Raw genomic sequence first — 23,079 nt, 5'->3', positions numbered from 1 at the left:
TCGTGGGGCGCCCGATGGCCCACCAGCGGTGGCCGGCCTGTGCCGCTCTTGACGTTTCCCTTTTTTTCCCTCGTATTTTTCAAGAAACAGAAATTAATCATCAGATTTTTCGTATCTACCCTACTAATACACCAAGTTTTCTTCGCTTGGTCCACCCAGAAAAGTGTCCCCCGCTGAGATGGCCATCCTAAATGCACCCTAAAAATTGTACACACAGAACCAACCACATCCGAATTAACCGCCCAGATCTATCTTCAATATTCTCTCTTATTACTCACGCACGATCCAACGATCAGCATATTTTGTATGGTATTCCTCCTCCCCCTCCATGCGTCGCGGAAAAAGGAATATTGACGCGAGAAAAAAATGACGCACAAGAAATCTGCGGCTCTTTCCACGCGGAGTCCGCCTCCGCTCGATCTCCTGCCTCCGCACCATCCTCGTCTCGCCGCAGCACGTACGTTGCCTCCGCAGCGGCGATCGTCAGGATCTCGTCACCCCACCAAGGACGCGGCGTCGGCCGGATCTGAGGACGCCCCAGCCTGGACGGTGACGGCAGACGAGGCTGTGGCACCGACCTAGGCGCCGGCCAAGATGAGTTTCGTCCACTGAGTCCGTGTGGGAGGAGCTGCGGCGGGAGGCGCGCAAGCTGGAGGGCGACGTCGATGTGAAGCTCTCCTCCTACACGCGCCTCACCCGCGACGAGCTGGACGCCCTGGTAAGCGGGATAGGCTTCGGAGCAGCCCGCCGGCTCGTGCCCCATGGCCTCCACATCGTTCTATCCTCCCGCGACGCCGCCAAGGGCCAGGACGCGGCAGGGAGGATCCTGGCGGAGGCTCCTGATGACATGGCCGTCATCGTGGAGTCCCGGCAGCGCCGACGTGATGACGGCGCATCGGTGGAGGCCTTCGCGGCCTAGGCGGTGGAAAACAATGGATGACGCGCCGTCCTCGCCGCTTCCACCATGGTATGTGTCTAAACCCGCCCGCTCAAGAATCTCCAATCCATTCGTCAGTTTTTTCTCGAACCTAGATTTCCTCTTCCAGCAGCCACCGCACGGACCATGGTGGTGACCATGCGGCCGATGCAGCATGCTGGACGCCACCATGAAGCAACGTGATGCAGTTCAGAGCTGCCAGCAGGAGTGAATTTAAGTTGTAGGGCTGCCGCAAGCACACAAGGATCGGACTTTGCCATGGTAGTCACTGGTAAGCAAAGCGGGCTGCTTGACCAGCCAATAGCGCACACCACTTGCTCGATAAAAGTCCTCAACGCCAACAGTTGGGTGGGAAATTGTCTCTGAGTTTCAATGGTTCTTTTCTTTATTTCACTTTGTTAGTTTCGAATGCTTTGACTTTGTGTTGATCTGCTATATATTTTTTCCTTAACGATTATATTTGAACTGCTTACTTATTTAGGTTCTTGGTGAAGATGGAATCTTGGAAGAGCAGATTTTAAATGTTCTGGGGTCCAGCAAGACTTGCTTGTCCTCCTCCCCCAACAGAAACACACATACACCAGTTAGTTCCATCTGATGCTACTCTTACCAGTTCTTTTCGATCTTCAAACGAACTCAGGTAGTGTGATTATATTGATAGATTATATTGACTGTATCTTAGCTAAGTTCTCATATGAGCTATATCACTGCACATATATCATAGGGAAGAGGAAATAGTGGCAGATCACCACCGATAGAGAATTGTCGCCTCCATTGCAACGGAACAACGGAACTCTTTCGCATTTACAGACCAGGTATTTGTTTTGCCAGCTGTCATTATTTTAAATCCATAAATAGAATTGGTTACTCTGTTGCTGAACCCATCATCATATGTTTCAAATTGTGAGTTTAATAAGTACAGTTGTGTACTTGTGGTTGGTGTCCCTTATGCTCTGAAATGACTTACACGAGAAAACCAAATGGCGGTCCTCCCCCATTGATGACTTCCACGAAAAAACAAAGCTGTCCTAATTGTTCAATTGCAACCTTGTAATTTTTCTTTCACATGAAAAAAAAATTGGTGCTTTACTCAGCTTCCTACCACTTTGGTTGTTTCTTGGAAAAAAATGTAGTTATTTGGTTGTTCTCGTGTGCATCGCTGCCGTTGCGTTAGCACGGGCATTATCGTAGTCCAATGGAAATCGACCGAAATCCGCAATCCAAAAAGGTTGAAGCCATTTCTCTGCCAGGGCCAGGGCCGCAGCTTCGGCCTATTTTGGAAAGCCCAGTCCATAACCCTTCAATGACTCGCCTCCCAAGTAACTGTAGTGCCGTCGTGGCGCCGCCGCTTCGCCTCCCCGTCTTGGCGGCTCGGCGCCGGTGCTCCGCCCCGGACATCTCGCTCAGCGTCGTCGGCACCTCCACCTCGGCCGCCGCCGCCTCCGCATCCCCCACGGCGACCTCCACCTCGTCTTCCTCCTTGGTATCCACCGCGATGTGAGTGCACCCCTCAACTCCTCTCCTACTGCTTAGGGTTTCTATACTCATACCTTGATACTAGCAATGCGTGTTCTCGTAGTTCTCCTAAACCCTAGCTAAATTTGTGTGAGAAATGATGCGGGTGAGTTTAGATGTGTATTAGATTTTTTTTTCCTTCCTTCCTTCTATCTCTTGCACTGCATTTCGATGGCACACTCAACTGCTAGAAAATCACTGGCTAAAATTTAATTTCGCGGAATGGGTACTGGGATTGCTCTTGCTACTGGCGTACTGTGAGTCTGTGACTTCTAAAAAACCACCATCCCAATTAGAAGTTACTGCCAGCTTGTAATGGTAGCCCATCAACAGTCTAGGGAAGAAGGCCCAGCCCTAGCTTGCATGTCGATGTTTGCTTCGATTCGTCTTTGGTATACGGCGGCTGGCAGCGTCCTCCCAATCCCATTCATCCCCAGCCCTGCAGTCCCCATCTGCAGAGACGCAGCTAGGCGAGACACCCGGTGGCCCTGCACGTAGCACAGCAGTGACCAGGCCCCAAGCAGGTCGAGGCCAGCTCGGAGGCACTGGCAGCAGCAGTGTTCCCCTCTGCCTCCAACATCCAGAGAGCAAGCGGCAGGTCCTTGTCCTGTCGCTGGTGCCTCTCCCATGGTTAAGATCCAAAAGTTTAGAAACATAAACCCAATTGGCACAGAATTAATCTGTCAGGTGCATCATTTAGTTCTGTCTATATATATGCATGTGATTGTTTTTTGAAAATATTTTTACATTAACTATCATCACCAATTTTACATGATTATGTATATGAATTTATTTCCTGTTGTAAGCATAAGTATCGAACATGATAGTTATTGAGTAGTCAGCCCCTTGTTTGGTCCATTTTGGAGGTCAACCACTGGTGCTACTTGAGTGAAACCTCACCGAATACTAATATTGGTCAATTTCCTGGTGTTTTTGGGCAGCAGCAAAGAGGCAATGGAGAGGGTTTCCAGCACAGAGTGCAGAGTGGGCAAGGCTGTTATGAGCAACAAGGAGGAGGAGAAAGAATGCCAAATAACCAAAGAAGAGAAGGGACGGAAGAAGGGGAAGAAACATAAGGACAAGGGTTGGGGTGGCGATTGTGAGGGCAAGGCTGTTATGAGCAACAAGGAGGAGAAAGACTGCCAAATAACCAAAGAAGAGAAGGGACTAAAGAAGGGGAAGAAGCATAAGGACAAGGGTCGTGGCGGCGATTGTGATAGCTCAATTCATTCTGGTGACAGGAACCATAGCATTGAGATGGAGCAAGCTGATGTGTCAGCCACGATGGCTGAAAACCCCTGCTTGGAGCATGCAGAGGGTGCTATGAGCAAAAGCTCTATGAAGAAACATAGGAAGAAAAAGAAGAAAGATAAAGAGGTTGAAACTAATGGCCAGAATCATGTGCTTGACGCTGATGAAAATGTTGGGTCAGAAGATGTGGAGAGGAACAACGGAGAAAGAGAACATGATAGGAAGTCGAAGAAGCGCAAACGAAAGCATCAGGATGATGAGACTGCCTCGAGTGGTTCTTCTGGTAATAAAAATTGTTTTAGGGAAAGATAAGAGGAGGAAAAAGGAGTGTTTAGTTACCTTGGACTTGGAAGAGGGCAATAAATCTGACATGTCAAAGATTGGGAAGAAGACAGAGAGCAAGAAAAAGAGGAGAAAGGAGAGAAATAATATTGGTGTTGACCTAAGACAAAATGCACCAGCTGGAGAGGGCAAGAATGGTAAGGGTATCAAAGAGAAAAAAGTGTGTGAGGATGAGAATGATGGCGGTGAAAGAGAAAAAGAAAACATGGCAAAGCGAAAGGACAAGGGTAGACGAGTGAGCTTCACTGATGATGTGGAGGTGTTTAGTATAGGTGGCAGTGATGATGTAGAGGGTGATGGGAGTGGTGAAACTGAACTTGTGCATGGACGACGGTTTACTTCTGAGGAAGATGCGAAGCTAATGGAAGCCATGGTGAAATATGCAGAGGTTTCTTCTCTTGCTTTATAGTTTATATATTGCTGGGTTTCACAAATTATATGCATTCTATTTAGTGCCTTTGCTTGCTTATAAATGTATGTGGACTACTATTATTTGTTACTAAGTGATGTGGATTATTATTCTTTAAGTTACAAAGATGGACCTTGATAATTCTTTTCCCAATTTTAATGTATGTACTACCCGATTACTGTCTGTTGTCTACTGAAATGTTTAACATATTAATGAAATGAAGTTTTCATTTTGTACTTATATTTTCATGTACTGTTTGTATAAGATACTTCAACTCAGTATTTTCAACATTCATGTAATAGCTATTGTTATAGGAGTGCTTGAAAGGAGACTTGAAAGGATGGAATATACCCAAAGACTTAGCCTTAGATAGGAGTGCTTGGAAGACAGCTATTCACGTGCCTGAACCTTGATTGCTTCTGTTGGGTTTCAACTCTAGCCTACCCCAACTTGTTTGGGACTTAAAGGCTTTGTTGTTGTTGTTGTTGTATGTAATAGCTATTGTTATACTTTTTATCTCTCCTTTTTTGCATTAACTTTAATGGGAGAGTTCAGAATGTTCTTTACATAGGCTTAACCTATATTTTTAGGTATTCTCATGTTCTATATTTGATTAGTAACCAGTATTACATATATTAATTATTTTTGGAGTTTCGGTGCTATATCATGTTTCTACTTGTTCTGTTTACTAAATAAATAAATCGGTGAGTGGTGGCTATAGTTTACGTGCTCACCATGGTTCGGACTTCACTTCTTTTAATGTTTTCCTCAATATAGATGAAGCAATTAGGAGAGAAAGGGTTAGAGATGATTGGAGATTGTATTAAACATCCAGAGCTCAGGGGTTGTTGGGTTGAAATAGGTAAGACATAAACATTTGGAGCTATCTATTTTACATTCCCCCTCTTATACTGGCTTTCCCTTTTGTAATTAGTATATCAGTTACACATGTAAACTTGTAAACACAAATTGAAATCAGTCTTTAGGCTCATATGCTGAAAACAATAGTTTGATTGCAAATTTTATTCTTGCCGAATATGCACTTTGCTGATAATTTAGGAATTTGGCTTGTGAATAATGTAAAATGAATCTTGTCAAAGTCTATGTTTTCCTGATCTAGTTAGCAGATGGCTTACTAGGTATTTGTTGTAGCAAAATCATTACCTCATAGACCCGCAAAAGCCGTATACAAACGTGCACGGATCTTACTTCAAAGGAGTGCTGAACGTAAATGGACTGAAGAGGAGTACGAGATAGTTCGACGGTAACATAAAATCCTCCTACTGAGAATTTTGAACTTTAGTTTAGTTTTCCATTATATATACTAAGTTTACTTCACATTTCTACATTTTAGTTTTAGTTGTAAAGCTCAACCAAAAGGTTGGATTACATGGAACACTAGTCCTTAATTCTATCTTGATTCTGTATAGTATATTAATAAATGTGCTAAGAGATGACGAGATAGCTACTAGCGTCCCTGCATTACTGAAGTTAGATTAACTACTCCCTCCGTTTCAAATTGTAAGTCATTTTGGCTTTTCTAGGTACATAGCTTTTGCCATGCATCTAGTTGAGATATAAACTATGTCTGAATACATAGTAATAACTATGAATCTAGAAAAGTCAAAATGACTTACAATTTTAGAATGGAGGAGGGAGTATGATAGCATATTAACTGTAATGTGCTATATCGTTCTGATGCTCTCTGCCTCCCCCATCTCTAGCCTTAAAGACATTATTCATAAACTTATCAAAAAATGCAATATTTAATTGGCAAAATTTGCTATAGGACATTGAAAGTGACCTCTATTTGCTAGTGAACATGCAAAATGGAGCAGTTTGTTGGTGGACACCGCGGCCAATAAAATATTAGTTTCTTGCTCCTAAGGAGAGAGAACAGCGGTGAAATGCTCGTTTTGCCCCTTTCCTCTTTCCCTCGCCCTTTCTTTTTTTTCTCACCAGTGCAGCCGCCATGGCCGCGAGCTCGGAGCTCGCCGGTGCCGCTGACTTGCGCCTCCTGGGTCTGCCTCCGTCCCCGCTCCCCTGGTTCCCCGCCGCCGCTGTGGTCGCACGCGCGCCAGCCCACATGAGTGCGCGCTCCGCCGCGCCGCCGGTGACCTGGGTCCGCCCATGTCGATTTTTGGCGACGCGCACAGCCCCACATGCGCTGCCGTATGTGCTCGCCTGCGTGCGCTGTCGATTTTCTCCACAAGCCCACCTACGGCAACAAGCCCGGCTCCGCGCGGCAGCGGCGGCGGTGGAGGAGGACTCCAACAGCCGCAGCCAAGTGCCTGCGGCGCTGCAGGTGTGTTAGTCGCTGAATTCTTACTCTTGGTAGTAGTAGAATTCTTACTCTCATCGAGAGAGGATGACACTAGGAGTTGGGGTAATTTTCTGATTTATTTCTCACACAAATGTCATGCCAACCTGAGGGGTTGGGGATATATATTTATAGGCTGCTAGCCAGCCAAGCATATGCCAAGATGCTAGTCCTAGATGCTAAGATGTTGTTCTAGATGCTAGTCCTAGATGCTAAGATGCTGTCCTAGCCAGTCAAAGATGATGCCCTTGCTGTAGCTCCACAAAGACCAACACAGCCCCTAAGTCTTGTGCGTCGTCTTGTGGGAAAGTTGAACCATCCCGGTCTTGGAGTAGAGCTCAAGGAAAATTGTATTAAATATTGCACGAGCGAAAAATGTTGATGTAGCTCGCCTTGATGCTCCCTTCCTCCAAACAGCCTCGGATGAAGTGGTGCCTCACCCGGATGTGCTTACTCCGTTCATGGAAAACGGGGTTCTTTGCCAGAGCCAGAGCGGACTTGCTGTCCATCCTGAGCTCCACCGCTCTAGTGTCTCTGCCGAGGAGATCAAGCAGTCGAACGAGCTAGAGCGCCTGAGTCGAAGCGGTGGAGGCCGCTATGTACTCGGCCTCGTAGCTGGACAGGGCCACCACCTGCTGCTTGACCGACTGTCAGCTAACGAGGAAGAGGATCTCGCTCGTGCTCTTGCTGGTGTCCATGTCGCTATCGCTGCAGCCGACGAAGTATGCCGCCCTAAGGCACCTAGGATCTCGCTGCAGCAGCCAGCAGGTGGTTCCACTTTGCAGCCGCGAGCCCATGACGCACGGACGGCTGGCCGGATGTGAGTGGATTCTCGGAGAAGGAACCGTAGGGCACGACGCACGCACGCCCATTTCAAAATTCAAAAAAATTCGAATCGCCTCTCACAACGGCCGCCGCCGTCTCGTGTAGCCATTCGCATCCCATATATAACCAGGAGGGCAACCCCTTGACCATCCAGTCATCCACCATCGTTCCCCATTCCTCTGCCGCCGCATTCCAATCCATCCCTATCCCCTTCGCCCACAACGCCACCACCAGCTCTGCAGGAGAGAGATCGCCGGAGCCATGACGAGGGGCGGCGGAGGCGACATGAAGTCCTTCTTCCGGCAGCAGAAGGCGCACGCCAGCACCGGCGCCACCAAGCCCACCGGCGGCGTCTCCAAGAAGGCGGCGGCAGCGGCGCACCAGCACGAGAAGGCCGCGCCCGCCCTCCACGTCCACCCGTCCCCAGGTACTAATCCCAGTCCGAATCCCCCGATCGCTGTTCGCTTCCCTGGCAGATCGATCGATTCGATTCGATTCATCTCTCGTCACCGCAGATCAGCAGGAGGAGCGGGAGAGGGCGGCCCGCGAGTTCGACATGGACATGCGCTACGGCCCGTGCCTCGGCGTCACCCGCGCCCAGCGCTGGCGCCGCGCCGCCGAGCTCGGCCTCGCACCCCCGCCCGCGCTCCTCGCCCTCTGCACCGATGATCAGCTCTGCCTCTGGGAGGGCCGCGTCTAGGCTACGGACGGGCTGCTGCCACTCCCTCGCGCTTCGCCGCCGTGCTCCATCAGTAGCTCTGTGTTAAGCAGGAGGAGAAGGAAGCAGCGTCGTGTCCGTCCGTTCTGCTCCCATCTACCGCACCTCGTGGTAGCACCAGTAGTACCATCTGCACCAATCGAAAGCTTCTGTGGTGCCAGCCATGTGTTGTGTTGCCTCTAATTAGTATGAACCCTTTGTGTCTGGTGTGTTATTGTGATCAGAGCAGAAATGGCATGTCTTCCTAATGTTTGTGTTATTGTGATCAGAGCAGAAATGACATGTCTTCCTAGTGCTTTCTTGTTGCAGCAATGTAACACCCGAGGTGTTTGGCTTGTACTAATTGCATTTCATTTCATAAACATGTGCATCATCTATTTCATTATGTCCTTGTTACTGAAACATGCATATGCAACATTTTCCAATTGTGTGTGTTTCATACTTGAGTGTTGTGAATAGTAATGGTGTAACATGTGAATGCAACCTGAGTTCCTTATATACCTTGAAACAGGGCAACATGGTAGTAATGTGACAAGTATAGAATAACAACAAAGTCATGCAACATATGAAACATTGCATTGCAACATATGAGTGAATTGCTTGTTTTAGTTGCTTTATCACATGTGATCTTTAGAAGTGGTATAACAATTTTGTAAAGTGGTTGATCATGGTCTATTACACCTTAACTACACTTAGGTTACTTGTTGGAACATTGTTCATGTAGATCAAAATTACCAAAATGCCCTCAAGTGAAGGTTTGACTAGAATTGACCCTTGGATTGTCACTGTTTGACTGATTCAAAAGACCAACTTAGAAACCTTGCATGGCTTTACACTCTTTACAAAAGTTGTAGCTAATTTATTAAGGAACAAAAGTTGTTTTATGGCCAACTCATGAAAATGTGTGGAACATGTTCAAACAAGGCCCACAAGTCAGATGTCCATGCTGATTTCACTGAAAATTTTGTCTAAGTCTTAAACTGCATTTTCAGTTGGATCAGGCCAACTTGGGCTTCATGTAACTACTGATCCATGGCAAATTAGGGAATGGTCCTTGAAGAGAAATTGTAGATGGAGGGTAGACCTACATTTTTCATATACACCATTTTTGCAAAGGTGCAGTAGATTAGCCGTGTTAACACTTTGAACTAACGCTGTCAGTCGGTTTTCTTCGTCTGAATGGATGCTACAGTGACTGACCAATTTTAGAAAACGCCCAACGCGTGTGTGCCGCGCGTCGCCGGTCGCCTGAGCAAGCTGCCACGCGCCGCGTGCCTCCTGGCGCTGCTGGCCGTGACAAGAGCACCCCGTGCGCCTGCCCGACGCACTCGCCGCGCCATTTGCTTTTCCTTTCTCCTTCCCCGCGCGCTGCGCCATGCCACAGCAGCCGTCCGCCATTGCCAGTCGGACCTTCGCCCTCGCCTAGCTCCTGCGTCCTGGCAAAAACGCGTCGCCCAGCTCACCCAGAGCCTCGCCGTAGTCTTCTCTACCTCCTCCACCCCACCGTCGAGCCAATTTCGCCTTGGTAAGGATGAAATCGCCGTTTTCCCCCACCACTGCCTTGTCGGACCTCGCCGGAGTTAGCGCTCCACGTGGCCAGCTCTCCTCGCGCCATTGCCATCCCTCCTCTGTCTCGCACTAGGGTCTAGGAATGCTGCCGTAGCTCTTAGGGTCATCCTATTGGGCTGCGACGCCGTAGCGTCGTCGGAGCCGGCCGTGCCGTGGCCGAGCGCCGCCGTGGCCATCGCCACCCCCTCTAGCTGCGTCAGTAGCTGCAAATAAGGGTTCCACTAGGTACGCACAAGTAGGGCGAACAAAGTAGCATCGATGGTTTCGCCGGAGAGGTCACCGGCGATGACCTTCGCCGCCGCCCTGTTCTTCTCCCCTGTTTCTCTCGCTGACGCGCGGGCCCCTCTCGTCAGACGCCGTGGCTGAGGCAGGAGCCCAGCGTGGGCCGTGCCATTGTCTGGGCCACGCCAGCGTGTTCTCGCGGGCCGCCGTTTCCTTCGGGCCGGCCCAACAGTGGCTGAGTTTTATTTTCTTATTTTGTTTTGCTTTATTATTTCACAGATTTGTATTGATATTCAAAAATATGTATTTCCTAGTATATAGATCCAAATATTATGGTTCCAATTTTGTTGAGTTCCTAGTAATATCTAGTATTTAATAAAAATATTATATGAGCACATGTTTTAGAAATTCTGGATGAATTAAATAGGACTTTGAAATGTGTTTTTGGATACATGCAAACTTGTTTGAATTCTATCTTGAGTTTCTGTGGTCCAAAAATGATGAAATTTTGTGGGTAATCTATTATTGCTTAGTAGAATCTCTGGTTAAAATTTCAGAGCTAGTGCATGTATAGTTTTTGAGTTATAGAATTTCTTTTTATCAATGGATGGATCTTGGGTGAATTTTCATAATTTTTCTATAGATCCAGTATAGGTAAAATTTGGTAAGTAAGGTTCTTATGCTAGAATGATGCTAGGAAAAATGAGAAATCTGTTGCTTGACTCTTTTCATTAGGGTTTCCTAATTATGCTAAAAATAGGCATGTCACCTGTTATTTTGGATACAGCAAGTTCTGCTTGCTAAATGGCTTTGAAATTTTTATGGTAGTCTATGTGAAGCATGAGATAGCTACTGTAATTTTTGTAGATTTTTATGAATAGTTTTACTATATATTGCTTAAATCACCTAATTAACTAAATAAATTGGAAAAGGATATTAAATAATTTATTTAGAAGTTGGCACTATACTTTCTGATGTTTCTTGGGTATGAAAAACATGTTGGTAAACTTGAGTTGGTCCAATTATGCTTTTGCATCATCATTAAATAATTAATTTAGTAACCCTATCATTCCTAGATAGATTCTAGGTTTACTGGAATTCGATTTGATTAACGTAAGAATCATGCTTTGATGTTTACAAATGATTTGTAGAGAATTTCATAAGCTTTCCAGAATGTCCTCATGCAAGTCATTTGGATTTGTATAACCCTTGTTGTGATTGAATTAAGGGACTACTTGTGTGCATATGAAACTTTAAATGTTGATTTATGTATGCCTTTACTATTCCTAAGTTTGTGGTAATGTTCCTAGGTGTTAGGCCTTTAACTAAAGATGAGCATCTTTATCTTAGGTTATGCAAGTTAGGTAAGTTGATCTTGTTCCTCAAGTTAAATTAGATACCTGTTTTAAAGTAATTTGAATAGGGCTAGTCTTACTCGGTAAACGAGTGTCCAGTGATATTTTCGGTAAACACTTACTGTGATTCATTCATCATTGAGCATCATGTCATTCCTTATGCATCCATGATATTTATCTTGTGCATCGGTATGCAATAGGTGTACCGGAGGGAGTAACACTGCTAGAATTCGAGGAACCGAGCGAGCAGCAGCAGTCGACACCGGAGGTTCAGGAGGTGCAGCCTTCAGGAGAAGTGCCAGACGAGGTCGTCGTTGAGTGCCCGGATCACCGTCCTTGCAACTTTGTGAAAGGCAAGCCCCAGAGCATATTAAGCCTCCTAATTTCCGAAATGCAGTTACAGTATTATTATTACATATATTGTTGCATTAAGTTTAGGTGTTGGATGCAAACACTTGCTGCATTGGTTACCCATTCCTTGTCCAGATATTGTTACCCTGAATCCTATGTAGCTCAGGCTCGTGTAGTGCTTAGCCCTGCTTAAACACGGTAGAAGTCAGGTGATTTCCTATCACCTGCGAGATATAGGAAGATACATGTGGCACGGTTGGCTATATTTGCTATCGTGGAAAAGAACCAGTCTTAATTTGAAATGAAGACCGAACTGAGGCTTACCGGTTTGTAGTGACTCCGTCTGTGTCGCTTAAGGACTGATTCTTGGAGCCTTTCCTGTTCATGTTGAACGCATGCCTCTCTCTTAGTTGGCCGGGTCTGGAGACCGACCGCGAAGCCGAGTAGCTCAACTCAGGCTGGGAGTCGATAAGTATAAAGTACGCCTCGGAAGGGAGCCATAGGCGTGAGTCCAAGGGCAGGTGATTTAAAAGTCCTGATCGTCCTGGCAGAAGGGTAATCCCTGAGAGCGCTGGCGCTGATCGAACCCGCGAATTTGGTTCCTGAGTTGTACCAAAGGTAACCCACGGCTACCCTTGCTAAGTATGCCAGGGTGAGAGTTAGGAATACCCCCTCAGCTGAGTTGTAATTCGATTCGAGTCGCCGTCTCTCCCGGTTAGTGAGAACTTGACGGGCTTATCTCCAATGTAGATACACTAAATAACTTAATGGTTCGGAAATGATGATATGATGATGACAGCCTTATTATACCTGCTATGGTTAATATTGTTTGCTCCTAATAAGTGAGTGCTCTAGTACAGGTGCTAATCTAGTGGACAGGTAAATAATGATAAGCTTGATGCTAAGTTTAAATTGGTTACTATATTCATAAGCTCTTTTATGCAACTGTGTCAAGCTAGCCCACCTGAAAAGCCTTGCATGATCCTTGGTGTCTTTTATTTCTGGTTTTGACGGGTAAGTCTAGCTGAGTACCTTCTCGTACTCAGGGTTTATCTCCCACCTATTGCAGATGACCAGTTCTACTTTGGTTGCTGCAAGTACTGCCTTCTCCCGGCTGGGGATGAAGACTAGACCGTTGGGCGCGGTCTCTACTAGTTCTCGTAACTGATAATGCTTTTGTGGGACATGACTCAGACTTGGCAATGTAATAATGAAAACTATGATGTTTTGTACTAAACTATGTTGCTTCCGCACACTCAAACTTGGTTTGTAATATTCTATTTAAACTCTGATGGATGTAATCTGATTGCTTATTATGAAATGTTGTAACGGATGATGTGTTGTGTTGAATCACTACGATCTTGGTTTGTATGTCGAGAGTTGATTGAAATCCTTCGTGATTTCCGGACTACCGGGATTATGGGAGCTTAAGTACAGGAATTTGATCGCTTTGGTGATTATTTTTGTACTTACATTCTTATGATTTGGTTGGTTCTGTTACAGCTGGCATCAGAGCAAGATTCGACACTAAACATGTCATTTGTGTATTTAAAACAAAAGTATTTGTGAAAATTCTAAATTAAACACTAAGTATTGCCAGTGGTCATATCCCTTATGCCCAAATAAGGACTCTTAGGTGGCTTATTAAAGTACTAACTTGGGGGTTCCTGCTTGTTTCTATTTCATCATCCATACGGCGTGCTATTGTATGGATGCCATCCGCTTGGGTGGTAATGTATGTTTCAAAATACCTCTACGCTCTGGTAAGTGGGAGTTGTGAGAGCACGACCGTCCAACCGTCGGTCTAGGGGAGAGTAGTTGTGGTTGCTCGCATACTTACATGCTCAATCATGTATCTATGAGAGTACTTAAAAGTGGGTATCTCTGACAGGTAGCTGTGATACTAAAGTATATGCATTAGGGGATGCATGTATGAAAGTATTTAGTACTGCTTGCTTTTTATGCTTTTTGGGAAATTATTGGGCTGAAATGAGATTTTCTGCAGGTACACTAACAACGTATCGTTGTAGATCAACTAGCTACCGTATACGAGAGAACGTATGTATGCCACCATATATTTCACTAGCCTTTAAATTTTTCTAGGTTGTGAGGACGTACAGATCGTGCATGCATCATGTTCAAGCATACATGGCATTTCTTGCATTATTCCCTCCCTTAAAATATGATTGTCCCGACTAATTAAATTTCGTATCCCTTAAATGATTCTCCCCTTATGTTGCAACTTTTTGCTACAGATGGCGTGCACGAAACTCACTGCTCGCAAGTCCGCTGGAGGCAGGGCGCCTCGTCACCGTTTAGCTCCTCATGAGCCCTGTCCTGAGCCTACTAAGGTGGAAAGGCTGAGGACAGAGCTGGCCCGGGTGACTGCTGAGAGGAATGCGGCTCAGCACCGTTTGGAGCAAGTAACACAGGAACGGGACCAAGAGACCCTTGAGGTTCAGAGGTTGACAGTTGCTCACCGCAACTGTGAACGTATGTTGATTCACGTGATGAACCAACGGAATGAAGCCTGGCACGAAGAGAATGTGTTGAGAGCGCGACAGGTGGAGTTAGAGCAGCAAGTGGCAGTTGCTGAGGAGTACAATGACCATCTCCATGAGGAGGTTCACCTGTTACACAATCAACTTCACCCTCTCCTGCCACCTGATGATGAGGATGAGATGGGTTCTGGTGTCATCATGGCTGAAGGTGATGATGACATGGAGGTCAATGGACCTGAGGACGTCCCACCTGATGAGGAGGAAGATGAGGAGTTAGAGCCTGCTAGTGATGAAAATGGAGGAGAGATCTTCGACACTGACTCCGAGGATGATGCGTAGTTTAGCTTACTACTTAGCTAATGCGCTAGAGCTAGTCTTTTGTTGATCCTCATGCATGAACGAGTAGCTTTGTATCGAGTTAATCATTGGGATGTAATATCGAACCCTATGTTACCCTTGATGTAAGTTTGGAACCACTATGGCTGGGAAGTAACCTATCGGACGTATTATGCTCCACGTATGTGAGCTTTTGATGAAATTCGTCTTTGTGGTCTATGGATCTCGATTGTTGGTTAAGTTCATCTCATTTATGTGTCAATTGATGCGCTTGATGAGTTGTGTGATTGTGATGAATGATTGTGCCTCTGTTGATAATATAAATGCATTCTCTCCAATGGAATCAGTTTGGCATAATTATACAATTCATCTACAAAAGTTTCCACATCGTTAGTGCTCATTGGCTATACCTTTTGCAGATGGCTTATAACCTTCGTCGCGGTCGTAGCATGGGAGATGAGGAACAACCACCTCCTCCACCTCCCACACCAGCTGAGCTAATGCAGACGGTCGTGGAAAGTCAGTGCATGCTAGCTAAGGCTATGCGCCAGATGGCTAACCGTGAGGATTGGCATGTCCGCCAGGGACCCGAGCCGAACCAGTACAGCAGCTTTAAGGACTTCATGGACACAAAGCCTCCTATCTTTCGTGAGGCAGAAGAACCCTTACAAGCAGATGAATGGTTGAGCACGATAGAGCAAAGGTTTGGATTGCTCTGTTTGACTGAGGGCATGAAGGCTTCGTATGCAGGACACCAGCTCCAAGGCCCTGCAGGCATCTAGTGGACCCATCATAGGACCACCTTCCCTGCTAACGTTGAGATCATTTGGAACCAGTTCCAAGCAGCCTTCAGGGGACACTTTATCCCTCCTGGTCTCATGGCCATTAAGCATACCGAGTTTATGAAGCTAACCCAAGACAATAAGAGTCTTAATGAATACCTCCAGGCATTCAACAACCTAGCGAGGTATGCTCCCGAGTTCGTCGATACTGACGCTAAGAGAATAGCTAGCTTTAAGAGGGGACTTTCCCCTAAACTGATGAAGTCTATGGGCAACTACAAGTGTGTCACCTTCAATGAGTTTATCAGTGACACCCTAACCTAGGAGAACAATGACAAGATTTATGCTGCTTCCAAGAACCGTAAAAGAAACTTTGAGGCTGGTGCTTCTCAGTCTAAGGCTCCAATGGTATCCAAGACCCAGTACCATCCACCCAATGCTAATGTTCGGTACCGCCCACCTTAGAAAAAGAATCAAGCTAAAACTGGGTTCCGCAAGGGGTACACAATTTCCTTGCCAAAGAATACCTCTGGGCAGGGCAGCTCCAATGCACCACCAGCAAACTAGCCGTGCTGGAACTGTAACCAGCCTAGTCATTGGGCTAATAAGTGTCCCTATCCTCCCAAGAATGCTCAAGGAAATGTCTGTCAGGGGCGTGTTCACTACACTACTGTGGAGGAAATTCCTGCTGGTGAAGTGGTCACCGCTGGTAAGTTCCTTGTTAATGATCACCCTGCAGTTGTGCTCTTTGATTCGGGTGCTTCGCACTCCTTTATGAGTTCTACTTTTGCATCTATGCATAAGATGAATGTGATTACAATTGTCAAGGGGGGTTATTGTATTAGTGCTGCTGAAAATAATATCCTGACTAACCAAGTAGTTAAAGATGTAAAGATTGAGATTGGGGATCGAGAGTTTCGTATGGATCTTGTAGTTCTACCGGGGGTAGGAATTGATATAATCCTAGGAATGAAGTGGATGAGCGGGAATGGAGTGTTAATTGATACCTCAACCCGTGTGGTAATGTTGAGGGATCCTGTGGATAAGAAAGGTTTTCTAGTGTAGTTGCCTCGTGATATCTCTATCCACAATACGGCCAATGCTACCCTAGCCAAAGCCATTGAGGATCTACCGGTTGTCTGTGAGTTTCCAGATGTCTTCCCTGATGACTTGCCTGGATTACCTCCGGACCGTGATGTAGAATTCAAGATAGAACTCATTCCGGGTACGGCTCCTATTTCTCGAAGGCCATATAGAATGTCACCCAATGAGTTGGCTGAGCTGAAGAGTCAGTTGAATGAGCTATTGAAGAAAGGTTTGATTTGGCCTAGTTCTTCTCCTTGGGGTTGTCTCGCTATATTTGTGAAGAAGAAGGACGAGTCTTTGCGCATGTGCGTGGATTATCGCCCCCTTAATGTTGTGACTATCAAGAACAAATACCCTCTTCCTCACATTGATATTCTGTTTGATCAGCTCTCCAAAGCTAAGGTATTCTCCAAGATCGATTTGAGGTCTGGCTATCATCAGATCAAAATTCGTCCTGAAGATATACCAAAAACAGCTTTCTCTACTTGTTATGGCTTGTTCGAATACCTCGTCATGTCATTTGGGTTGACAAATGCTCCGGCACACTTTATGTACCTGATGAATTCTGTATTCATGCCGAAATTGAACAAATTTGTCGTCGTGTTCATTGATGATATCCTGGTATATTCTCAGAATGTAGAAGAGCATGCTGAACATCTGAGAATTGTTTTAACTCGGTTGCGTGACAACCAGCTTTATGCTAAGTTCAGCAAGTGCGAATTCTGGTTGAACAAGATACCTTTTCTAGGTCATGTGTTATCCGGTGATGGAATTTCAGTTGACCCTACCAAGGTGCAAGAAGTCCTTGAGTGGAAGGCACCTACTACGGTCATAGAAGTCCGAAGTTTCCTAGGATTGGCTGGCTATTATCGTCGCTTTATCCCGGATTTCTCAAAAATCGCTAAGCCCATGACTCGACTACTGCAAAAGGATGAGAAGTTTGTGTGGACTCCGAAGTGTGAAGAGGCTTTCCACACTTTGCGGACCTTACTAACCTCTGCTCCTGTATTAGCACAACCTGACATCGAAAAGCCTTTTGATGTCTACTGTGATGCATGTGGCACCAGTTTGGGGTGTGTTCTTATGTAGGAGGGCCGGGTAATTGCTTATGCTTCGCGCCAGCTTTGAAAGCATGAAGTTAACTATCCTACCCATGACTTAGAGCTAGCCACAGTTGTTCATGCCCTGAAAATTTGGAGACATTACTTGCTGGGTAATGTGTGCAACATCTATACTGACCATAAAAGCCTCAAGTATATCTTTACTCAACCCGAGTTGAACATGCGTCAACGGCAATGGTTAGAATTAGTCAAAGATTACAACCTTCAAGTGCACTACCATCCTGGTAAGGCAAATGTGGTTGCTGATGCCTTAAGCAAAAAGGCCCATTGCAATTCCTTGGTTAGTGAAGACTTTCATCTGGCACACCTCTTTCATCCTGCAGTACTCCACAACATCACTGTGGATTGCTCTCTTAGAAGTCGAATTATCGAACTCCAGAAGACTAATGTGGGTGTGTTTCACATCAAGCGAAAGATGAAAGAGAAAGAAACCAATCACTTTAGGGTCGATGACAAGGGAATTCTCTGGTTTAATGATAGGCTTGTGGTACCCAAAGACAAAGAACTTAGAAATCAAATTATGGCTGAAGCCCATTCTTCTAAATTGTCCATCCATCCTGGTAGCAGTAAAATGTATCAAGATCTCAAGCTATACTATTGGTGGACCAAGATGAAGAAAGAAATCGCAGCTTACGTGGCAAGGTGTGATAACTGTTGCAGAGTCAAGGCTATTCACATAAGGCCCGGATTATTGCAGCCGCTCTCTATTCCTGGCTGGAAGTGGGAAGAAATTAGCATGGATTTTATTGTTGGATTACCCACTACCAAAAAGGGTTGTGATTCCATCTGGGTTATCGTAGACCGTCTAACTAAATCTGCTCACTTTATTCCGGTCAAGTCTACTTATCACCCGCACAATTATGCTGAGATTTACTTCCAACAAGTGGTACGTCTCCATGGTGTGCCCAAATCCATTGTTTCAGATAGAGGACCGCAATTCACGGCTCGCTTTTGGGAGTGCTTACATCAGAATCTTAGCACTCATCTAATCCGTAGTTCTACCTATCATCCGCAAACATCAGGATAGACTGAGCGTGTTAATCAAATTCTTGAAGACATGCTTAGAGCTTGTCTTATCTCTTGCAAAGGCTCTTGGGAAGATGGGTTACCTCTCGCTGAATTCTCTTATAACAACAGTTATCAAGAGAGTATCAAAATGGCTTCTTTTGAAGCTCTTTATGGCCGCAAGTGTAGAACTCCTTTGAACTGGGTGGAACCCAGGGAAAGAAGATTCTATGGTATCGACTTTGTAAAAGAAGCCGAAGAGCAAGTCCGAACTATACAGAAGAATATGACTGCCGCACAGGCTAGACAAAAGAGCTATGCTGACAAGAGAAGAAAACCTATTGAGTTTGAAGTAGGTGATCATGTTTATCTGAAGGTATCCCCTATGAAAGGAGTCAAGCGTTTTGGAATTAAAAGGAAGCTTGAGCCTCGATATGTTGGACCCTACCGCATTATCGAGAAAAGTGGAAGAGTAGCATATAAGCTCGATCTACCACATGAGATGGGAGCTATATTCCCGGTATTCCATGTGTCCCAGCTGAAGAAGTGTCTTCATATTCCCGAGGAAAGAATAACGATAAGAAAAGTCAACTTGAAATCTGATCTTTCTTATGAGGAAAAGCCCATGCAAGTTCTAGATACTCAAGAAAGAGTGACTCGTACACGAGTGGTTAAGTTATACAAGGTAGTTTGGAGTAATCATAGCGAACGGGATGCAACTTGGGAGTGGGAAGATTATTTAAAAGAAAATCATCCAACTTTCTATACTAAGTGGTACGCTTTCCAAATCTCGGGACAAGATTTTTCTCAGGGGGGAGGGCTGTAACACCCGAGGTGTTTGGCTTCTACTAATTGTATTTCATTTCATAAACATGTGCATCATCTATCTCATCATGTCCTTGTTACTAAAACATGCATATGCAACATTTTCCAATTGTGTGTGTTTCATACTTGAGTGTTGTGAATAGTAATGGTGTAACATGTGAATGCAACCTGAGTTCCTTATATACCTTGAAATAGGGCAACATGGTAGTAATGTGACAAGTATAGAATAACAACAAAGTCATGCAACATATGAAATATTGCATTGCAACATGAGTGAATTGCTTGTTTTAGTTGCTTTATCACATGTGATCTTTAGAAGTGGTATAACAATTTTGTAAAGTGGTTGATCATGGTCTATTACACCTTAACTACACTTAGGTTACTTGTTGGAACATTGTTCATGTAGATCAAAATTACCAAAATGCCCTCAAGTGAAGGTTTGACTAGAATTGACCCTTGGATTGTCACTGTTTGACTGATTCAAAAGACCAACTTAGAAACCTTGCATGGCTTTACACTCTTTACAAAAGTTGTAGCTAATTTATTAAGGAACAAAAGTTGTTTTATGGCCAACTCATGAAAATGTGTGGAACATGTTCAAACAAGGCCCACAAGTCAGATGTCCATGCTGATTTCACTGAAAATTTTGTCTAAGTCTTAAACTGCATTTTCAGTTGGATCAGGCCAACTTGGGCTTCATGTAACTACTGATCCATGGCAAATTAGGGAATGGTCCTTGAAGAGAAATTGTAGATGGAGGGTAGACCTACATTTTTCATATACACCATTTTTGCAAAGGTGCAGTAGATTAGCCGTGTTAACACTTTGAACTAACGCTGTCAGTCGGTTTTCTTCGTCTGAATGGATGCTACAGTGACTGACCAATTTCAGAAAACGCCCGACGCGTGTGTGCCGCGCGTTGCCAGTCGCCTGAGCAAGCTGCCACGCGCCGCGTGCCTCCTGGCGCTGCTGGCCGTGACAAGAGCACCCCGTGCGCCTGCCCGACGCACTCGCCGCGCCATTTGCTTTTCCTTTCTCCTTCCCCGCGCGCTGCGCCATGCCACAGCAGCCGTCCGCCATTGCCAGCCGGACCTTCGCCCTCGCCTAGCTCCTACGTCCTGGCAAAAACACGTCGCCCAGATCACCCAGAGCCTCGCCATAGTCTTCTCTACCTCCTCCACCCCACCGTCGAGCCAATTTCGCCTTGGTAAGGATGAAATCGCTGTTTTCCCCCACCACCGCCTTGTCGGACCTCGCCGGAGTTAGCGCTCCACGTGGCCAGCTCTCCTCGTGCCATTGCCATCCCTCCTCTGTCTCGCACTAGGGTCTAGGAATGCTGCCGTAGCTCGTAGGGTCATCCTATTGGGCTGCGACGCCGTAGCGTCGTCGGAGCCGGCCGTGCCGTGGCCGAGAGCCGCCGTGGCCATCGCCACCCCCTCTAGCTGCGTCAGTAGCTGCAAATAAGGGTTCCACTAGGTGCGCACGAGTAGGGCGAACAAAGTAGCGTCGATGGTTTCGCCGGAGAGGTCACCGGCGATGACCTTCGCCGCTGCCCTGTTCTTCTCCCCTGTTTCTCTCGCTGACGCGCGGGCCCCTCTCATCAGATGCCGTGGCTGAGGCGGGAGCCCAGCATGGGCCGTGCCATTGTCTGGGCCACGCCAGCGTGTGCTCACGGGCCGCCGTTTCCTTCGGGCCGGCCCAACAGTGGCTGAGTTTTATTTTCTTATTTTGTTTTGCTTTATTATTTCACAGATTTGTATTGATATTCAAAAATATGTATTTCCTAGTATATAGATCCAAATGTTATGGTTCCAATTTTGTTGAGTTCCTAGTAATATCTAGTATTTAATAAAAATATTATATGAGCACATGTTTTAGAAATTCTGGATGAATTAAATAGGACTTTGAAATGTGTTTTTGGATACATGCAAACTTGTTTGAATTCTATCTTGAGTTTCTGTGGTCCAAAAATGATGAAATTTTGTGGGTAATCTATTATTGCTTAGTAGAATCTCTGGTTAAAATTTCAGAGCTAGTGCATGTATAGTTTTTGAGTTATAGAATTTCTTTTTATCAATGGATGGATCTTGGGTGAATTTTCATAATTTTTCTATAGATCCAGTATAGGTAAAATTTGGTAAGTAAGGTTCTTATGCTAGAATGATGCTAGAAAAAAATGAGAAATCTGTTGCTTGACTCTTTTCATTAGGGTTTCCTAATTATGCTAAAAATAGGCATGCCACCTGTTATTTTGGATACAGCAAGTTCTGCTTGCTCAATGGCTTTGAAATTTTTATGGTAGTCTATGTGAAGAATGAGATAGCTACTGTAATTTTTGTAGATTTTTATGAATAGTTTTACTATATATTGCTTAAATCACCTAATTAACTAAATAAATTGGAAAAGGATATTAAATAATTTATTTAGAAGTTGGCACTATACTTTCTGATGTTTCTTGGGTATGAAAAACATGTTGGTAAACTTGGGTTGGTCCAATTATGCTTTTGCATCATCATTAAATAATTAATTTAGTAACCCTGTCATTCCTAGATAGATTCTAGGTTTACTGGAATTCGATTTGATTAACGTAAGAATCATGCTTTGATGTTTACAAATGATTTGTAGAGAATTTCATAAGCTTTCCAGAATGTCCTCATGCAAGTCATTTGGATTTGTATAACCCTTGTTGTGATTGAATTAAGGGACTACTTGTGTGCATATGAAACTTTAAATGTTGATTTATGTATGCCTTTACTATTCCTAAGTTTGTGGTAATGCTCCTAGGTGTTAGGCCTTTAACTAAAGATGAGCATCTTTATCTTAGGTTATGCAAGTTAGGTAAGTTGATCTTGTTCCTCAAGTTAAATTAGATACCTGTTTTAAAGTAATTTGAATAGGGCTAGTCTTACTCGGTAAACGAGTGTCCAGTGATGTTTTCGGTAAACACTTACTGTGATTCATTCATCATTGAGCATCATGTCATTCCTTATGCATCCATGATATTTATCTTGTGCATCGGTATGCAATAGGTGTACCGGAGGGAGTAACACTGCTGGAATTCGAGGAACTGAGCGAGCAGCAGCAGCCGACACCGGAGGTTCAGGAGGTGCAGCCTTCAGGAGAAGTGCCAGACGAGGTCGCCGTTGAGTGCCCGGATCACCGTCCTTGCAACTTTGTGAAAGGCAAGCCCCGGAGCATATTAAGCCTCCTAATTTCCGAAATGCAGTTACAGTATTATTATTACATATATTGTTGCATTAAGTTTAGGTGTTGGATGCAAACACTTGCTGCATTGGTTACCCATTCCTTGTCCAGATATTGTTACCCTGAATCCTATGTAGCTCAGGCTCGTGTAGTGCTTAGCCCTGCTTAAACACGGTAGAAGTCAGGTGATTTCCTATCACCTGCGAGATATAGGAAGATACATGTGGCACGGTTGGCTATATTTGCTATCGTGGAAAAGAACCAGTCTTAATTTGAAATGAAGACCGAACGGAGGCTTACCGGTTTGTAGTGACTCCGTCTGTGTCGCTTAAGGACTGATTCTTGGAGCCTTTCCTGTTCATGTTGAACGCATGCCTCTCTTAGTTGGCCGGGTCTGGAGACCGA

At 45.2% G+C, this 23,079-nt stretch overlaps 1 protein-coding gene and 1 pseudogene across 2 annotated transcripts; both read left to right on the top strand.

The window, feature by feature from the left end:
• The first annotated feature begins 2,198 nt into the window (after positions 1–2,198).
• On the top strand, positions 2,199–11,813 carry LOC136531768 (uncharacterized; annotated as a pseudogene).
• Positions 7,594–8,556, top strand: LOC136531766 (uncharacterized). Of its 2 annotated transcripts, none has more exons than XM_066524412.1 (2): positions 7,594–8,026; positions 8,115–8,556. In XM_066524412.1, exons 1-2 carry the CDS (start codon positions 7,861–7,863, stop codon positions 8,297–8,299), a joined length of 351 nt encoding a protein of 116 aa, XP_066380509.1. In that variant the 5' UTR covers positions 7,594–7,860; the 3' UTR covers positions 8,300–8,556. The 2 variants fall into 2 exon arrangements, with proteins under 2 accessions (XP_066380509.1, XP_066380510.1); XM_066524413.1 differs by having other exon boundaries at positions 7,594–8,038; positions 8,076–8,556.
• Positions 11,814–23,079: the final 11,266 nt, after the last annotated feature.

This window comes from Miscanthus floridulus, unplaced genomic scaffold (genome assembly GCF_019320115.1).
Source record: "Miscanthus floridulus cultivar M001 unplaced genomic scaffold, ASM1932011v1 fs_434_2, whole genome shotgun sequence".
NCBI classification, from domain to species: domain Eukaryota; kingdom Viridiplantae; phylum Streptophyta; class Magnoliopsida; order Poales; family Poaceae; genus Miscanthus; species Miscanthus floridulus.
This window is presented reverse-complemented; position numbering and strand designations above follow the sequence as displayed.